Source organism: Myotis yumanensis, unplaced genomic scaffold (assembly GCF_028538775.1).
Source record: "Myotis yumanensis isolate MYYU_CA2020_CCGP unplaced genomic scaffold, mMyoYum1.0.hap1 SCAF_10, whole genome shotgun sequence".
NCBI lineage: Eukaryota > Metazoa > Chordata > Mammalia > Chiroptera > Vespertilionidae > Myotis > Myotis yumanensis.
In genome coordinates, this window is record NW_027223761.1 from 72,339,041 (window position 1) to 72,358,293 (window position 19,253).

Below are 19,253 nucleotides of genomic sequence, written 5' to 3' on the forward strand. Positions count from 1 at the left end.
TTGAGTTATGATAAAAATCAGTCAATGTGGTTAGTGGATTAAATATTCCAAGGTCAACTAGTAAATTAAAATTCACTTTTCTATAACAAAAATGAGTACATTCTTATTTTATATATCAAACAAACAAAGATTACATGTTCAAAGTTAAGATTGCCATAGATTAGTGAGGCAGAAACTCCTGAGAAAGTTTTTCGTAAACACAAATTCAATTTTATAAAACCTGGAAAAAAAAGTATATTTACCTAATCTGGATTATCTTTATATTTGTAATATCTTTAAAGTATCTACTTTATAATTATTCTCCAGCCTTCTTTACCTTTACGATTATAAATATAATCTCAAAGCCCTTGGTCAATATTTCAGAATGCCTTCGTAATGCAACTTAAAGTTTGGGAGACACGAACATAAAACCATGAATACTACACAAATAAATAGGTCATGCACACTGTAATGAAAAATGCTGGATGAATAAGTGTGAGCAAATAATATGAGGTCAGAGGAAAAGAATAGTGTAAAACTTATAACGGTTTAAATAGTTTAAATAAGCAGCGATAAATTAAAGAACGCAATGCAAAGTTCACATGACTTTCTCATATGGCGTGTGTGTGTTGTGGGGAAGCCACCAAAGCAAAATAGCGAATCTTCCAAGTACAGTGGGGCCTTAACTTACGAGTGTCCCGACTAACGAGCTTTTCGAGATAGGAGCCCTCTCTCCGCCGATTTTTTGCTTTGAGTTGTGAGCTAAAACTCGGGTTACGAGCCAGCTTCAGATACCCCACCGCTAGCTGGCGCAGCTAATGTCACAGTGAACGCCACAACATCAGCCCAGCATCACGTGTCTCACTCGTTCACTTTTTGATTTGACATACGAGTAATTTGAGTTACGAGCTCCGTCACGGAACGAATTAAACTCGTAAGTCAAGGCCCTACTGTAATTGTGCCTGGCCTGCCGGCCACCTCTCACGCCAGTCTCCCTGCTGCCCATTCCTCCAGCCGGGGAAGTTCTTTGGTCAAAAGGGCGCTTCTGTGGACAAGTTGAGGGTTGTACGGACTGAACCTCTGTGAGTTTCTACCTTACTCGGTGATTTTAAGAGGAAACAGGTCGCAATGCTGCTGGTATCGTGCATGCAGCACAGTGACATTAATCCTGGTCTGGGGACCCCAAGAAGCGAAGGAGGGCGGCTCCTCAGTGCAGTGGTCCCGCGCCCCCGGGAACCTGGGCTGGAGCACCCGCCGGAACCGCAGGCGCACTCAGCCCCGCGCATGCGCTCTCGGCGGAGCACGCCCGTTCCTTCCCAGGTAGGGAGTCCTGCTTGTTTATTAAATTACGACAGCCGTAAACCGAGCCTTTGCGACGGCTTCCGAGCTTTACGACGTCAACAACGATGGCGGCTGCCGGAGGTCGGTTTGAAAGTGCGAAGAGTATCGAAGAGCGTAAGGAGCAGACCCGGATCGCCAGGGCCGAGGTGTTGCGCCAGGTACTTGGGTTTTGGGGCTTTTGGAACCATCTGGAGCTGAGGGAATGGAGGTCTCTGGGAGCGAGGCCTGGCCCGCCCCCCACTCTACCTCCTCTCACCGCCTCACTGTCATCTATCTGGGCGAAGGGGTTCTCCCTGTGGGACGCGCGCGAGCTTTGGGCATCTCCCGTGTCCTGGAAGCGCTGGCAGGTCCGGTTGCTCATGTTCTCCCCGGGAAGCCCTGTGTCTGTCCTCTTGAGTGTCCTTCCCTCTTCCATGGTTCTTCCTGGACGTGCCTGGCGCCAGGGACCCCGCTGCCAGGGACCAGCCTCCCCGGCGCATTTCCCAGCCCCAGCCCTCGCTCCTGCTGTGAAACGAACATTCCCATTTTCAGGAACACATGCGAGACGCATTGGGGTAAATTGTGTTTGACCGTTTCATGCTGTCGCACTGTTGGTATCAGTTCCTGGCGTGTCCTATACCCTTACTGATCCGAGCGAGGGTTGACAGCGGAGACCCAGAAAACTTAGCTCCTCGAAAAAGGTTGAGGAACACTGTATTTCTCATTCAGATGGAGAGAACGGAGGCAGTGGATGGTATTGAATGATCTGAAAAGGGGTAAAAAGTGTGCCAATGAAGGGAAAAATGGAGGGGAGATCATCATAGAGTACAAGTGAGGGTTTTCATTTTTATTTGTGTGGAGATAGAAGGTTTTAAAGGGCTTTCAGTGCCGATGGGAAGGAGCAGGTAGAGGAGACAGGAAGAGAAGGCTTAATGACCACAGCCAGATTTGAAAGGGGGGGAAGAGTGGATGGTTAATCTTGGACAAGTGAAAGGCCAGTGTTCTTTGGTTTCAGCATGTGTAACATGTACAAATTCTATACTAATAAGAGGGTAATATGCTAATTAGACCGGGAGACCTTCCCTACGTCCTTCGGGACAAAGCCATAAAGCCATGGTGGCTGGGCGAGGCAGAGGCAGGTAGGGGCGAGCAGGCTGGCAGGGGCGGGAAGTTAGGGGTGATCAGGCCAGAAGGGGGGGCAGTTGGGGTTGATCAGGCCGGAAGGGGGGGAGGCAGTTGGGGTTGATCACGCTGGCAGGCAGAGTGGTTAGGGGCAATCAGGCAGGCAGGCAGGTGAGCAGTTAGGAACCAGCAGTCCCGGATTGTGAGAGGGATGTCCTAAACCGGCAGTTGGACATCCCCCGAGGGGTCCCAGATTGGAGAGGGTGCAGGCCAGGCTGAGGGACCCCCCCCCCCCCCCCCCCGCCCCGCCTTGTCTCTGGTATTTCAGGCAGTTTTTGGAAGGAGTAGTGTTTGTAAGCTGTGATAAATTTTATAATAGAAGAGATACATAGAGGTTGAAAGTCCCCAGCTTTGGACTTTGGGGAGCGAATCAAAGGGCAGGAACAACCTCCCAAGAAGAACTTACTTTATTTGACTATTGTTGAGGATGAATAAAAATTAGCAATCTGATCATTTGTTTTTAGAAAGATGATTCTTCCTGAAGTACTTTGGGGTTGTGGGTAGAGGGTTATGGGCATATGGGCATTGCAGATACGGTAGAAGTTGGGAGGTCAGTCACTTAGCGACAGAAGTCTCAGGCAGTAGCACCTGGATGGTGAAGGGGAAAGAGATGTGAGTCAGGCTTTAGGTTGGGAGCTTAAGGAAAGGGAGGGTCTAGAATAGGTCCCAGGATTCTGTCTTTGATTGGTAGCTCAATTCAGTAAAGATTGGTAATTTGATTGGTAATGTGGAAAGAGAGTTTTTTTACTAAAATTTTTTCTACATATTGGTAGAAGCAAATTCCTGACAAGGGACAGTTGATTCGTGAGAACATGTATGAAAGTGAGAGAAGATTTTGTTTTACTTTTTTATGAAAAGCAGTTGACTCAGTGTTAATTCCCCCCTCCCTCCCCTCCCCTACATCATTTTAGGCTAAAGCCAATTTTGAGAAGGAAGAAAGGCGTAAAGAACTTAAACGACTTCGGGGTGAGGATACATGGATGCTACCTGATGTGAATGAGCGGATTGAACACTTCTCACAGGTGAATACTAACAGGTTTACTTGATGTAAACCTGTTACATGTCTGACTTTTTTTTTTGCAATTAATATTGGGGGAGCAGCTTTATAGACTATTTCAAAAGTTGCAGAATGAGTATCACACAGTGGGCATTACAGAATAGTTTTATCTCTGGCAGAAATAATATATTTTAATATTTTGGACATTATGACATTGGACAGATTTTATTACTTAAATTGGCTGATAGAAAGCTTAGCTTCAAATTTCTGACCCTCTTGTAGCAAGCTGATGCATTTTAAACTTTTGTCATGTGTGTTTGTTTTTTTTGTCTCAATACTTGTTTTCTCTTTCCATAATTTTAATTTATGCCATCTTGTTATATTTTAAATGGCCTAATAATCTTCTATAAATTCTTTGGGGCCATAGAAGGATATATGCATACATATGCATACATACATAGATATGTTTGCGTATATATGTTTATTTGATTATATCTGTCTGTGAAATGAATCTGCAAATAAATTAAAACTTCACTTATTTTTGATACGATATCTCAGCCCTATGATTTATTAGTAGTGCATATATTATAGAAGCGTGTTAAGGTTTCTTTGAATATTTTATTCATTTTGTCATGTTTTTTGTCTCATTTTCTGAAAACTTAAAAGTTTTTTAGAACATAGAATTTTTTCCCCTTAAAATACTTCCTTTTAAGGTAAGATAAAATTCAATTCCCTTCTTACTTTTTCAAAATGATTATTTATAGGAACATACTGTGAAGAAAAAGAAGAAAAAAGACAAGCATTCAAAAAAAGTAAAGAAAGAGAAGAAAAAAAAGAGCAAGGAACAGAAGTATGAAAAAAACAATGAGTCATCTGATAGTTCATCAGTAAGTATATGCTAAAACTAATCAGGCATCTACTTGAGAGAATTTTCTCTAAAGAAATAATATATGGAAACTTAAAATATATGAGAACTTAAAAAAAATACTACTAGTAAGGATACGAAAATACCTGGGAAACATCTACTTGGAAATGTTCAGGAGACAGAAAGGTAAGAAGATGGAGATGAGGTTTGGGAGTCATTACTATTAAAGCCATTAGAATAAATGAATTGCCCAGGGAAACTGAAAAGAAAGAAGAACACCAGCACTGAGGAGCCAAGAAAGGACACTCAGCAGAAGTGGTTGGAAAACTAGGAGAAGCAGGGGAGTACTGTACAATTAAGGGAAGGAGTTCCGAGGCATTGAGAGTCTGTTATCCCTATTTGTTTTTTCATAGAAATTAATATTTAAGTCTTTAAAGTAGAATATGTTTATATATTTTCTTTGGGGCCAAAAGAAAGAGAATGCTTGGTCTACTCTGTCTCTAGCCAGTTCTGGGATGACAGAGGACTCACAAAGGAAAGAAAAGCAGGCCAAACTCTTCACACTTGTTTTCAGGAAGAAAGAGATATATTGTGCTTACAGAGATCATTAGAGATAATTGATCTCTTAGGAATGATCTTCACAGGTTAAACTCAGGTGAATCACCATATTTCAAAGTCTGGCCCTCTTGTAATTTCAGAAAGTAAACTTTTGGCAGTATACACTGAGGTGAGAATTGGCTCATGAAAACCTATCTTACATGAGAATGAGGTACATTGTATAGTGAGAAATACAACTGAATAGTTTTGTCAAGTAGCCAGTATAGCCTATGTAATAAAGAGCTAATATGCAAATGGTCGTCACACCTTCATGCCGTCACGCCATAACAGCTCAGACACTCAACACTGGGGAGAGAGGAATGGGGACCAGACAGGCTGCGGCCCAGGAGAGGGACAAGCCGCTCACCCCACTGTCCCGAGTGCCAGCGGTTGTGCCTGCGGCCTGGGAGAGAGACAAGCCGGATGCCCCGGGTCCCGGGCGCCAGCGGCTGGGGCTGCAGCCTGGAAGAGGGACAAGCTGCCCGCCCCATGGTCCCGGGAGCCAGCGGCCCCGCAGTCCCCGAGTGCCTGAGGCTGCGGCCAGCCTGGGCAAAGCTGGCCTGGGTGCCTGCAGCCGGCCAGAGGGAGGGAAGCCTGGGTCCTGGGTGCCTGTGAGCGGCCGGAGGAGGGTCCCAGGTGTGGGGCAAGGCAGAGGTGGTTAGGGCTGATCAGGTCAGCAGGGGAGCAGTTAGGGGTGATCAGGCAAGCAGGCAGAGGTGGTTAGGGGTGATTAGGCAGGCAGGCAGGCAAGCGAGCGATTAGGAGCCAGTGGTCTCGGATTGCGAGAGGCAGTTGGACATCCCCTGACGGGTCCCGGATTGGAGAGGGTGCAGGCCAGGCTGAGGGGACATCCCCTCTGTGCACGAATTTTGTGCACTGTGCCTCTAGTTGGTATATAAAAATGCCATCGATTTCTGGGTGTTAATTTGTATCCTGTTATGTTGCCAAATTCATTTATTAAATCTAGCAGCTTTTTGATGGAGTCTTTAGGGTTTTCTATGTACAATATCATGTCGTCGTCTGCGATTAGTGAGAGTTTTACTTCCTTCTTTCCAATTTGGATGCTTTTTTTTTCTTGTCTGATTGCTGTGGCTAGGACTTCTAGTACTGTGTTGAAGAAGAGTGATGAAAGCAGTCATCCCTGCCTTTTTCCTGTTCTTAGAAAAATTGGTTTTAGTTTTTGTCCATTGAGTGTGATGTTAACTGTAAGTTTGTCATATATGGCCTTTATTATGTTGAGGTATGATTCCTCTATTCCAACTTTGCTGAGAGTTTTTAAGCAAAACGGGTGTTGTAATTTGTCAAATGCTTTTTCAGTGTCAATTGATTTGATCATGTGATTTTTGTCTTCCAATTTGTTTATGTTAAATTCTCTTTTTAATGGCTAACACAAAGTGGTAAGAACCAGGCCTTTCTAAATTGATTTAACAGTATGAATGTGAGTAGACCAGAAATATATTTATATTGGTTATCCTAAAACATTGTAACTCTATCTATCTATCTATCAATAAATAAATAAGTAGTTCTGTGGTTTCTCTCTAAATCAAAAACAATATGTGAATGAATGAATAAACTAATAAAATCTGCTCTGCTTTGGGAAACATTTGGCAGTTAAAATGCTAGAGACAAATATGTTTGTACCATGTGGATTTTACCTTTCCCAAGACATATTTTTTCATTCTCTGGTTAGGTAATTTTTAGGAACTTTGTGGAATGAAGGAATACTGGTTTTATTCAGGAAACCCACTTTTCCTTGTTGGCTCAGAGTTTCTCTGCTGTGCACTAACAAGCGGTTTGCAGTGGGTGATTTCTAGGATCTTTCCTACCCTTGAATTGTACAGTTCTAAAGAATGGATTCTAGAGCCAGACAGACCTACATTTCTGTCTTGGTTTTCCTATTTGGATGCCATGTAACCTGGGAAAGTTATTTAATTTCTTATCTGTAAAACCAAAATAATATTTCACGTCGGGTTGTTTTAAGGAGTCAAAATGATAACATATGTAAAACACTTATTCTGGTACTTAACATGGAAGAGTTGATGGATATATTTGTTGAAAACAAACCCCAAAACCTGTTGAGCACTTAGATTATGTTGACTAAATGCCACTTAGTTGATTTAACAATCTGTTACTTACACTCAGTAAGCAAAATGCTTTCCAGCCTAGCTGTTAACTGAGATCTGAGCATTTTTAGATCTAGAGAACTCTCAACAGTTGAAACTTTGAGGCAAACTCATTTAGTTGGGTGTTGTTCCCTTTGTTCTAGTTAAGCAAAGATGTTAGTTCTACTTGATCTGGTAGGAACTGCAGTTCTGTGTTGAAGTGAGTTCTTTATCCAGCATTCTGATCTCTGTGTTTGGCTTTCCTTTGGATTACTAATGTACTACTAGGAACTTACAAGTGATTTGATTGGTGCTTCATGAGCACATTCCTAAATAGTTAACATGTTCTTTCTTCAAATTTTCAATGTAATTGTTCAAAGGGGAATTATAGTATATGAATTTTCTCTAGGAAGCTGAATTTCTGCTATTTAACAGCACACAATTTTCATATGAAAGTATGGACATTTGAAAATTTACTTATATGCTAAATATTCTTAGAGCTCTGAAGAAGAGTGGGTTGAGGCTGTTCCACCCCAGACTCCTGGCAAGGAAAAGGCCTGGAAACTGAAAGGTGAAAAGTCAGAAAAAGAAGACAACCAAGGTATTCGGGTAAGCCACCTGATTTTAAACAAAGAAGTGTGAACTTGTAAGAATAGATTAGTATTAAATGAAAGATGATTATAATTTATTAAGTAGAAAAATTAGACTTTGGAAACCATATACTTTTATAAATACTTTTGGCAGTAATGCTGTTTGCTGAGCCTTAAGACTCCCCCCTTCTCCTGTGAGAAAGTAAGTGCTCATCTCTGTTATGAGTCCTCTAGAACAGCGGTTCTCAACCTGTGGGTCGCGACCCCTTTGGCGAACGACCCTTTCATAGTGGTCGCCTAAGACCATCCTGCATATCAGATATTTACATTACGATTCATAACAGCAACATTACAGTTATGAAGTAGCAACGAAAATAATTTTATGGTTGGGTCACAACATGAGGAACTGTATGTTTAAAGGGCCAGAAGGTTGAGAATCACTGCTCTAGAAAGTTTCCTGCCTCTGGTTCTTGATAGAGCAGGGGCACTTTCTCCTGTGTACTTGAGGCCTGTACTGTTCTCTTTATCTGACCTTTCTACTGTGAGTAGAGTTTCATCACAGTTTTCTTTTCCTTCTCATGTCATAATTTTCATAGCAATACTTAGAATTGGCTAGTTCACAGATTTTGGGTTATTGTTCATTTGCTTGAGGAAGAAATGCTATTTATACACCATCAGCCACAGGGAAGAAAGAATGGTGAAAAGGAACTAATGTTGGTGTGTCTGTTGTGTGTCAGACTCTGATCTGGATGCCTTACACTTGTTCTCTTGTTTATGCCTAAAGCAGTCCTGAAAAGTAGGGGTTTTATTCTGTTTTACAGGGGAGAGAATAAGGCTTAGAGAGACTAAGAAACTTGCTTTAAGTTAAATAGTCATGTAGGATTCAATCTAGGTTCAACTGCCTCCAAAGTGCCTACTCTTTCTACTAAGTGTGTAGTATTAACTTTTAATTAATTTAGATCGAAATGACTTTTTTTTTTAACAGAGGGATGAGTGGATGACTGTTGATTTTATGTCTGTTAAAACTGTGTCATCATCATCACTCAAAGCTGAAAAAGAAACAAAAAAGAAAATAGAGCAAGCAAAAACCCAAGCACTTGAACAGGTAAGATACTTAAAATACTTTAACTTTCTAATTTGCCTCAATAAACTGATAAAATATTTATACGGATGCAGTTTTACTTGTAAGATATTGTTTTTTTGTGGTATTTTATAAAAATTAGTGGGAACAACTGTGAATTATAAGTTCTTTTAAAATAAATTTCCTGTAGGAAGTAAATTTAAAAGTATACTAGATTGATAAATCTGGGCATATTTAGTTGAGTAATAATTGAGTTTGATTTATGGCTGGATTCATAGGATTTCGGTCTTGAACTGTGCTACCTGTGTGGTCTGAAAACCTTTCAGGTGAGAATTTATTTTAAAGTATTCTTGGGTTGGTAGTGCCTTGAAGTGCTTGGCAGAAATAACCACCAGTCCTTTCTGGAGGAGTATCACACTGTCAATTTACACATAATATATTTCCCAGAAATGAGTTCTATAGAATGTATGCTCACAATCTAAAATCATAAAATACATGAAAATACAAGGATTGTCCATGAATAAGAGTTAATCTCAAACACTAAACAGCAGAAACCTTTATCTGTTGGAATATTGAAGAGCTTTACATAATAACAAGTACAGAAAATATGAATGAAAGATTAGGAGACAGATTTGAGAGTCAATAAGAGCTTATAGAAATGAAGATTATTACAGTTGAAATCAGAAAGTCAGTAAATGGTTTAACAACCTATGGAATACAGCCGAAGAGAGAATTAGTGAAAAAGAAGAGTCTAAGAATTTACTCTGGGTGCAGCATAGAGGGACTAATAAAGGAAAAATATGAAAGAGTGATAATACAATATGATCAGTGATTTTTTTCCAGTTTAATTTTAATTCTGAAAATGTAGGTGTGGTTAATTATATTGACTGATAATTAAGCAGCTATTCATAAGGAATATTGGAAGCTAAGGGTTTTTGGAATATTTTGACTAAGTTCTGTAAAATGTCTTTATCTCTGAGTTAGACTTGAAGGAGTTGGGACTTCCTGTACAAAAAGTAAGAGGGAAAGTACAAAAAGAGGGGGATAATCAGTGAATAGTGGAGCAAGAAAGGGGAGCTGTGTAAAATTTGGAAGTTGATCTTACCCATTGGTATTACATACTTGCTTCTGAAATAATGCTGTGCTACTTGTGAACATTGACAGTCTGCTTTGCTAGTCTCTGTTGACTTGTGGTCTTATGTTTTGCTGATATTCAGGCCTGTTCTCCATATCAAACAGTAGAACATAGTAAACTCTTGAATATCTTTAATAGATTTAATAGTGATTAGATTTTCTTAGAAATACTTTTAATAAAAGTGCTTTCACTTTCTTAAGAATCTAATACTTTTGTTGTGCTTATTTTTTAAAAATAATTCTTTATTGTTGAAAGTATTACATATGTCCCTGTTTTTAACCCATTGACCCCCTCCAGCCTGCCTCTGCCCCCCACACAAGGCCTTCAGCACCCTATTGTTTGTGTCCATGGGTTATGCTGATATGCATACAAGGTCTTTGGTTGATTGCCCCCCCTCCCCCCCGAGATTCCGCACTCTGTTACATGCTCCCATGTCTCTGGATTCACTCCATTCATCAGTTTATTTTGTAGATTCTACATATGAGTGTGATCATGTGATACTTGTCTTTCTCTGACTGACTTATTTCACTTAGCATAATACTCTTCAGGTCCGTCCATGCTGTCTCAAAGGGTAAGAGATTCTTCTTTTTTACTGCTGCACAGTCTTCCATGGTATAAAGGCACAACAGCTTTTTTATCCACTCGTCTATTGTTGGGCACTTGGGCTGTTTCCAGATCTTAGCTATTATAAACTGGGCTGCTATGAACATAGGGATTCATATATTCTTTCTTTTCTTTTTTGTTTAAATTTAAATTCTTTATTGTTTAAAGTATTACATATGTCTCCTTTTCCCCCCATTGACCTCTCCCTGGCCATTCCCATCCCCCAGCACATGCTCTCACTCCCTTACTGTCTGGGTCCATGGGTTATGCTTATATGCATGCATACAAGTTCTTTGATTGATCTCTTACCCCCTGGTCCCCCACCTTCCCTCTGAGGTTGGACAGTCTGTTTGATGCTTGTCTGTCTCTGGATCTATTTTTTGTTCATCAGTTTATGTTGTTCCCCATATTCCACAAATGAGTGAGATCATGTGATACTTATCTTTCTCCAACTAGCTTATTTCGCTTAACATAATGCTCTCCAGGTCCATCCATGCTGTTGCGAATGGTAAGAGTTCTTTCTTTTTTACAGCAGCATAGTATTCCATCATGTAGATGTACTGCCGCTTTTTAATCCACTCATCTGCTGATGGGCACTTAGGCTGTTTCCAAATCTTAGCTATTGTGAGTGGTGCTGCTATGAACATATGGGTGCATATATCCTTTCTGATTGGTGTTCCTGGTCTTGGGATATATTCCTAGAAGTGGGTTTACTGGATTAAATGGGAGTTCCATTTTTAAATTTTTTTTAAACCTTTTTAAAAAAATATTAAATATTTATTGTTCAGATTATTACATTTGTTCCTCTTTTTCCCCCCATAACTCCCCTCTTCCCAGTTCCCACCCCACCCTCCGCCCTCACTCCCCACCCACTGTCCTCATCCATAGGTGCACGATTTTTGTCCAGTCTGTTCCCGCATCTCCCACACCCCTTTCACCCCCAAGACTAGTCAGTCCATTCCCTTTCTATGTCCCTGATTCTATTATAATCACCAGTTCATTCTGTACATCAGATTATTTATTCACTTGATTCTTAGATTCACTTGTTGATAGATGCATATTTGTTGTTCATAATTTGTATCTTTACTTTTTTCTTCTTCTTCCTCTTCTTAAAGGATACCTTTCAGCATTTCATATAATACTGGTTTGGTGGTGATGAACTCCTTTAGCTTTTCCTTATCTGTGAAGCTCTTTATCTGACCTTCAATTCTGAATGATAGCTTTGCTGGATAAAGTAATCTTGGTTGTAGGTTCTTGGCATTCATCACTTTGAATATTTCTTGCCACTCCCTTCTGACCTGCAAAGTTTGTGTTGAGAAATCAGCTGACAGTCATATGGGTATTCCCTTGTAGGTAACTGAGTTTCTTTCTCTTGCTGCTTTTAAGATTCTCTCTTTGTCTTTTGCTCTTGGCATTTTAATTATGATGTGTCTTGGTGTGGTCCTCTTTGGATTCCTTTTGTTTGGGGTTCTCTGTGCTTCCTGGACCTGTAAGTCTATCTCTTTCACCAGGTGGGGGAAGTTTTCTGTCATTATTTCTTCAAATAGGTTTTCACTATCTTGCTCTCTCTCATCTTCTGGCACCCCTATAATTCTGTGGTTGGTACGCTTGAAGCTGTCCCAGAGGCTCCTTACACTATCTTCGTATTTTGGGGTTCTTTTTTCATTTTGCTTTTCTGGTTGGGTGTTTTTTGCTTCTTCGCATTTCAAATCTTTGACTTGATTCTTGCGCTCCTCTGGTCTGCTGTTGGGAGTCTGTATAATATTCTTTATTTCAGTCAGTGAATGCTTAATTTCTAGTTGGTTCTTTATCACAACATCGAGGGTCTCATTAGATTTCTTGTAGATCTCATTAAGTTTATCGGCAGTTCATAGAAAATTATTGAAAGACCTTAAAAGTGTAGTTTTGAGCTCTATATCCTCCAGTTCTGACATTTGTGTCCTGTTTCTTTGTCTCCGCATTTTTTACGCTTTCTTGGTGCACCCCCTAGTGGTCTTTGTGCGCAGTCTTGTTGTAGTTAAGCCTTGATTGTTGTAGGTAATACTCGGGTGGATTTGACCTCCAGGCCAACTGGCTGTGAGAATCAGCTGTGTCTGCAGTGGGAGAACTTCTGTCCCCTAGGGAGGTGCTAATCTAGCCTTTGCCTGAGGCTATCCGGCAAATGCCTCTGTGCAGGGCTTGGGCAGGGCGGGTCCCAGGGGATCTACAGGGCGGGCAGAGCGAGCAGTTTTGGCTGTTCTTAGTCCCATCCCCAGGGGCTCTGCCTCTCAGAGTCCCAGCAACCGCTGCAAACCTTGGAGAGAAAGCTGCCTTTGAGTTCTGACCGAAACCAGATAGTCCCGCTTCTCCCGTTTGAGTCTGGGTCCCTAGAGACTCGCCCGGATCTGGAGCTCAGAGTCTGAGACTCCCTCCTGATTGAAACAGACAACCGCGCCCTCAGCCGCCAGCCAGCTCCGCATGCATTCCGCACCTTAGTATTTTACTTCAGCGCTGCGCCTCCTCTGAGTCTCGGTATGCTTTTCTCTTTCCTCCTAGTTGTAGAACTTCCACTCAGCCAGCCTTCCTGTGGTTCTGGATGATGTCCGTTCCGTCTTTTAGTTGTATTTTTGAAGTGGTTGTTTGAGGCAGCAAACTCTGGCGTTAACCTATGCCGCCATCATGGTTTCCCCATTTTTAAATTTTTGAGGAAACTCCATACTTTTTTCCACAGTGGCTGCACCAGTCTGCATTCCCACCATCAGTGCACTAGGGTTTCTCACCAGCACTTGTCGTTTGTTGATTTGTTGATGATAGCCATTCTGACAGATGTGAGTTGGTACCTCATTGTTGTTTTGATTTGCATTTCTCGGATGATTAGTAACTTTGAGTATGTTTTCATAGGTCTCTTGGTCTTCTGTATGTATACTTTCAAAAAGTGTCTATTTCGGTCCTTTGCCCATTTTCTGATTGGATTGTTTATCTCCCTTTTGTTAAGTTGTATAGTTCCCTATAAATTTTGGAGGTTAGACCCTTATCGGATATAACATTGGCAAATATGTTCTCTCATGCAGTGGGCTCTCTTTTTGTTTTATTGATGGTTTCTTTTGCTGTGCAGAAGCTTTTTATTTTGGTGTAGTCCCATTTGTTTATTTTCTCCTCAGTTTCCATTGTCCTAGGAGTTGTATCGGTAAAGATATTGCTACGACATATGTCTGATATTTTGCTGCCTATGGATTCTTCAAAATTTTTTATGGTTTTCTGTCTTATGTTTAAGTCCTTTATCCATTTTGAGTTTATTTTTGTGTATGGTGTAAGTTGGTGGTTTAAGTTTCATTTTTTTTTTTTTTTTTTTTTTTGCCGGTGTCTGTCCACTTTTCCCAACATCATTTATTGAAGAGACTGTCTTGACTCCATTGTATGTTCTTGCTTCCTTTGTCAAATATTAATTGAGCATAATGGCTTGGGTTTATTTCTCGGTTCTCTGTTTTATTCCATTTGTCTTTATGTCTGTTCTTGTGCCAGTACTAGGCAGTTTTGAGAACAGTGGCTTTGTAATATAACTTGATATGTGGTATTGTGATCCCTCCAACTTTGTTTCTTTCTCAGGATTGCTGTGGCTATGAATTTTTGGAGAGTTTGTTCTAGGTCTGTGAAATATGCCGTTGGTATTTTAATGGGGAGTGCATTGAACCTATAGATTGCTTTGGGTAGTATGGACATTTTAATGTTGATTCTATCAATCCATGAACATGGTATATTCTTCCATTTGTTTAATGTCCTCTATCTCTTTTTTCAACGTCTTATAGTTTTCCAAGCTGTATTCAGGTCTTCTACTTCCTTAGTTAAGTTTATTCCTAGGTATCTTAATTTTTTGTTGCAATGGTAAATGGGATTTTTTCTTTAAAAATATATATTTTATTGATTTTTTACAGAGAGGAAGGGAGAGGGATAGAGAGTTAGAAACATCGATGAGAGAGAAACATTGATCAGCTGCCTCCTGCACACTCCCTACTGGGGATGTGCCTGCAACCAAGGTACATGTCCTTGACTGGAATCGAACCTGGGACCCTTTAGTCCACAGGTCAGCGCTCTATCCACTAGCTAAACCAGTTAGGGCTGGGATTGTTTTTTTACTTTCTCTTTCTGTGAGTTCATTATTGATGTATAAAAAAGCCATAGATATCTGGGTGTTAATTTTGTATCCTGCTACATTGCCAAATTCATTTATTAAGTCTAGTAGTTTTTTGATGGATTCTTTAGGGTTTTCTATGTACAATATCATGTCATCTTGAAAAATGACAGTTTTACTTCTTTTCCAACATGGATGTCTTTTATTTCTTCTTCTTGTCTGATTGCTGTGGCTAGCATTTCCAATACTGTGTCGAACAGGAGTGGTGAGAATGGGCATCCCTATCTTGTTCCTGTTCTTAGGGGAAATGGTTTTAATTTTTGCCCATTGATTATGATGTTGGCTGTAGGTTTGTCATTATAGCCTTTATCATATTGAGATATTCTCCCTCGATTTCCACTTTGCTGAGAGTTTTTATCCAAAATGGGTGTTGGATTTTGTCGAATGCTTTCTCTGCGTCTATTGATATGATCATGTGATTTTTAAAAAATATATTTTTATTGATTTCAGAGAGGAATTAAGAGGGAAAGAGAGAGAAAAGAAACATCAATGATGAGAGAGAATCATTGACTGGCTGTCTCCTGCATGCCCCCCACTGGGGATCAAGACTGCAACCCAGGCATATGTCCTTGGCTGAAATCGAACCTGGGACCCTTCAGTCCGCAGGCCGACGCTCTATCCACCGAGCCTAACCTGTTAGGCGCAGCGGATCTCAACCTGTGGGTCGCAAACAATGAAAATACATCCTGCATTTCTGATATTTACATTACGATTCATAACAGTAGCAAAATTACAGTTATGAAGTAGCAATGAAAATAATTTTATGGTTGGGGGTCACCACAACATGAGGAATTGTATTAAAGGGTCGAGGCATTAGGACGGTTTGGAACCACTGGTGCTAGGGCAAACGTGATTTTTGTCTTTCAATCTGTTTATGTAATGTATCACGTTTATTGATTTACAAATATTGTACCAGCCTTGCATCCTGTAATAAATCCTACTTGTTTGTGGTGTATGATATTTTTAATATATTGCTGGATCTTATTTGCTGGTATTTTGTTGAGGATTTTAGTATCTATTTTCATGAGGGATATTGGCCTGTAATTTTCTTTCTTTGTAGTGTTTCTATCTGATTTTGGAATTAGAATAATGCTGGCCTCATAAAAAGAGCTTAGAAGTGTTCTTTCCTCTTGGATTTTTTTGGAATAGTTTGAGGAGTATAAGTGTTAGTTCTTTGAAGGTTTGATAAAACTCCACTGTGAAGCCATCTGGATCAGGGCTTTTGTTTGCTGGGAGTTTTTTGATTACTGCTTCTATTTCATCATTTTGTTATTGGCCTATTCAGGTTTTCTGCTTCTTCTTGATTCAGTTTTAGGAATTTGATTATTTCATCCACGTTGTCCAGCTTGTTGGCATACAGTTGTTCATAGTATTTTTCTTTGTATTTCTGTGGTGTCAGTGGTTACTTGTCTGCTTTCATTTCTGATTTTACTTATTTGGGTCCTCTCTCTGTTTCTTGATGAGTCTGGCTAATGGCTCATCACTCTTGTTTATCCTTTCAAAGCACCAGCTCTTGGTTTCATTTGTTGTGCTTATTGTACCAATTTTCCAGCTTTGAGTTTCAGGTTTTCTAAATTAACATACCTTTTCTTACAAATTCTTATATAATCTTTCCGGATTTAATTAAAGCATCTTCTGTTGATCTCATTTGCTGTGTAGTTTTTGTCTTTTGCATCTGTGTCATCTTTTTAATTTCTGTTGCTACTGCTATTGTGTGAATGCCACTTTTTAGATGTATGTCTTCCCTCTCTGAGCCTCATTTATCTCATCCATACTGGAGTTGAGTTAATATCTGTAGTGAACTGAGGACAGTCCCTGGAACTAAGAACTGTTTAAGGTTAGATATTATGGTTCAGTCTCTAATTCACTCTTGCCTGGGCAATTACAATAATCTCCCTGTTTTTCAGCATCCTGCAGCTGATGTCAGGTTAATTTTTTCAAAGTACAGCTTCGATTATAGTATTCTTTTTAGAAGTCTTCAGGGATTCAGTTAAAGAAAATTTGTCTCTGCCATTTCTAATGTTTCCTTCTGATGGAACAAGCTCCACTAGTGGTATTCCATGCCACCCCCTTTTCTCATTCTGTCCTTGACAATATGGAGTAAATGATCTGTTTTGAATTTGGGAAGAATAAACTGGGCATACTTTTCTTAGTTCTGCCTTTCCTGCTAATGGGACAGGCTGCCTACAGAGAACATGTAGGGATTGTTCAGAGCTGTCAATACTTGGGAAGTCTGCCGGGGTCAGTTAACAGGCCCATTTGGCTTTCTTTCACCGAAAGAAAAATTCTCTTCCGATTTAGCCTCTATCAACAATAAAGGTAATTTTTTTAAATCTCCTTTGCTTTTTATTGTAATTTTTAATTTGCTGAGGGCCTGGATGGAAAAAAAAAGGTGCTACATTTTTTTTTGTTGTTCTCTTTTAAAACCCTCCCCAAAAGCTGCCTGCAAATAGAGTCCAAACATATTAGTTTGATCTTTCTCTTAGGTAATTTGTACCTCAACCAAACTAGGTTAATGACTTTCCTTCATTTCTCTGCAAATTCCTGTCTCTGAATTTTTGTTTATCTGATTCTTTCTGAGTGAATTCCCTCTGTCTCTGATTGTCTGCATCTTGTTTATCCTTCAGTATATACTATGAAATTCTTCCTATTTCTCTTAACTGAAATCAGTTTCTTCTTTATGTTTTTATTGCACTGTATTTGCTCCTTTCTTTTTTAAAAATTTTTTTAAAATACATATTTTATTGATTTTTTACAGAGAAGGGAGAGGGATAGAGAGAGTCAGAAACATTGATGAGAGAGACATTGATCAGCTGCCTCCTGCATACCCCCTACTGGGGGTGTGCCCGCAACCAAGGTACATGCCCTTGACCCGAACCGAACCTGGGACCCTTTAGTCACCAGGCCGACGCTCTATCCACTGAGCCAAACCAGCCAGGGTATGCTCCTTTCTTTTATAATATTGTAGTTTTCTGTAATTTAATAGTCTTAATCCTGTTTCCCTTCTGAGATTATAAGATTTTTGAGAATCTGTTTTGTTTATATTGTATCTTCCTTAGCAGCTAGTATAGAACTCTGTAGATAGTAGGTGCTTTTTTATTTTTTGTACATTTGAAATTGTAGATTTATTCTTTATCCCATGATTTTACCTTGTTGCTCCCTGGATTTAGTTCTGAAGATCATAATCTGTAATAATTTTTAATTTTTGCTGTAGTAAGAATTCAGGTTGTTGTTTGCAGAAGTAAACCATTGAGACTAGTGACTGAGACTAGCCCGTTTTCAAGCATCTGCACATCAGTTTGAGTGTGTTGATCTTTGCAGGTCATCATATTCTTAACATTTGGCCCTAGCCTAAAATGATGGCCCTTAGCTGAAGCTTTGATGTGAAGCATGTTGATTTTATATCTCTTCTTGATTTTGAGGATATCATTTCTTTTGTTTTCTAGGCTAGTGTTTTTCAAAATGTGTAAGGTGAAATTAATTTATTGCAGTCAGTATTTAACAATATAAGGTATCAGTAGGTATTGCATGTACTAGTAATAAAGACACATTTTGTTTCCTTAGTTCTGGTGATAGACAGATATTCGCACACACACACACAATCTCTCTCTGGGTAAAGGAAACAAAAAAGTTTGAAAACCAGTGCTCGAGGTTGTGTCTGTGTCCTCTGGGCTTCTTACGCCCACATGGTGCTGTAGGTTATACTAGTAGACCTATAGTGCGTACCTATAGACCCTGTCTAAGAGATGCATACCAACTTTTCAGTCTTCTTTTACAAGCAGGAGATCACCCCACCCCACGCCTTGGCTTTGGTGGTGAGACTAACTTCATTGTCCTGTTTTAGCAAGAGCATTTTCAGTGTTTATCTTATATGAATTGAACTGAGGACGATCAGTTTCTGCTTGCACATAGAGCCCAGTGGACCTGTGGCTTCAGTTCTGCTTACTGCTTTACATTTATGTTCTTTTCTAGGCCACAGAATTATTTATCTTGTTCTGAACTCAAGTGTGTTTTATATTTTGTATCTCTTTTCTGTTTGTCCTGAGCAGGTAGGTTGTGATGATTGGCAGCTTAATGAGCCATCTTGACTAGAAGGCCTGAGAGTGTTTTGGAAATGGATTTGTGTTGATATATTTTATTTCTGTTTCATTCCTTTTAATCACTGTATAGTCTTTCTTGTCTGTGACATACTGTAAATATCCATTTATTCTGGATAACTGTACATTTACATTGTTTGCTGTTTTTCACTACTACAAACAGTGCTAAATGAAGGTCCTTATATACACGGTAGGGCAAAGTAAGTTTTGCAGTTGGGAATACTTGAAACACAGTTTATTCTTCTTTTATTTACTTATTTATTTATTTATCTATTTATTTATTACTGCATTTTCCATATGAACAATGTATTTTTTTCCCTCATGTACATGTGTGCAAATTTCACTATGGTGCATATCTTAAAGTGAAGTTGCTAAGTTATAAAGTATGTGAGTGGGCTGGGGTGGTGCACCTGTGACATGAGGGTGTAATGTATCAAAAAAGCTTTTATTTCAGGTGCCTGGGTGCAGATGGGCTGAGTCAGCAGGGAGTGCAGGGATGGGGAAGACTTTTATCAGCTATTGCTGGCGGCAAGCAGT

General features: G+C 39.9%; 1 protein-coding gene across 1 annotated transcript in view; it reads left to right on the forward strand.

Moving 5' to 3' along the window:
- Window positions 1-1,364: 1,364 nt before the first annotated feature.
- The window catches only part of CWF19L2 (CWF19 like cell cycle control factor 2), a 94,471-nt gene continuing 76,582 nt past the window's right edge, over window positions 1,365-19,253 (forward strand). The window contains exons 1-5 of the mRNA XM_070425989.1: window positions 1,365-1,478; window positions 3,393-3,503; window positions 4,243-4,365; window positions 7,541-7,651; window positions 8,618-8,737. Coding sequence (XP_070282090.1) covers window positions 1,386-1,478; window positions 3,393-3,503; window positions 4,243-4,365; window positions 7,541-7,651; window positions 8,618-8,737 — 558 coding nt within the window. The 5' untranslated portion in view covers window positions 1,365-1,385. The remainder of the gene's footprint in view (window positions 1,479-3,392; window positions 3,504-4,242; window positions 4,366-7,540; window positions 7,652-8,617; window positions 8,738-19,253) is intronic.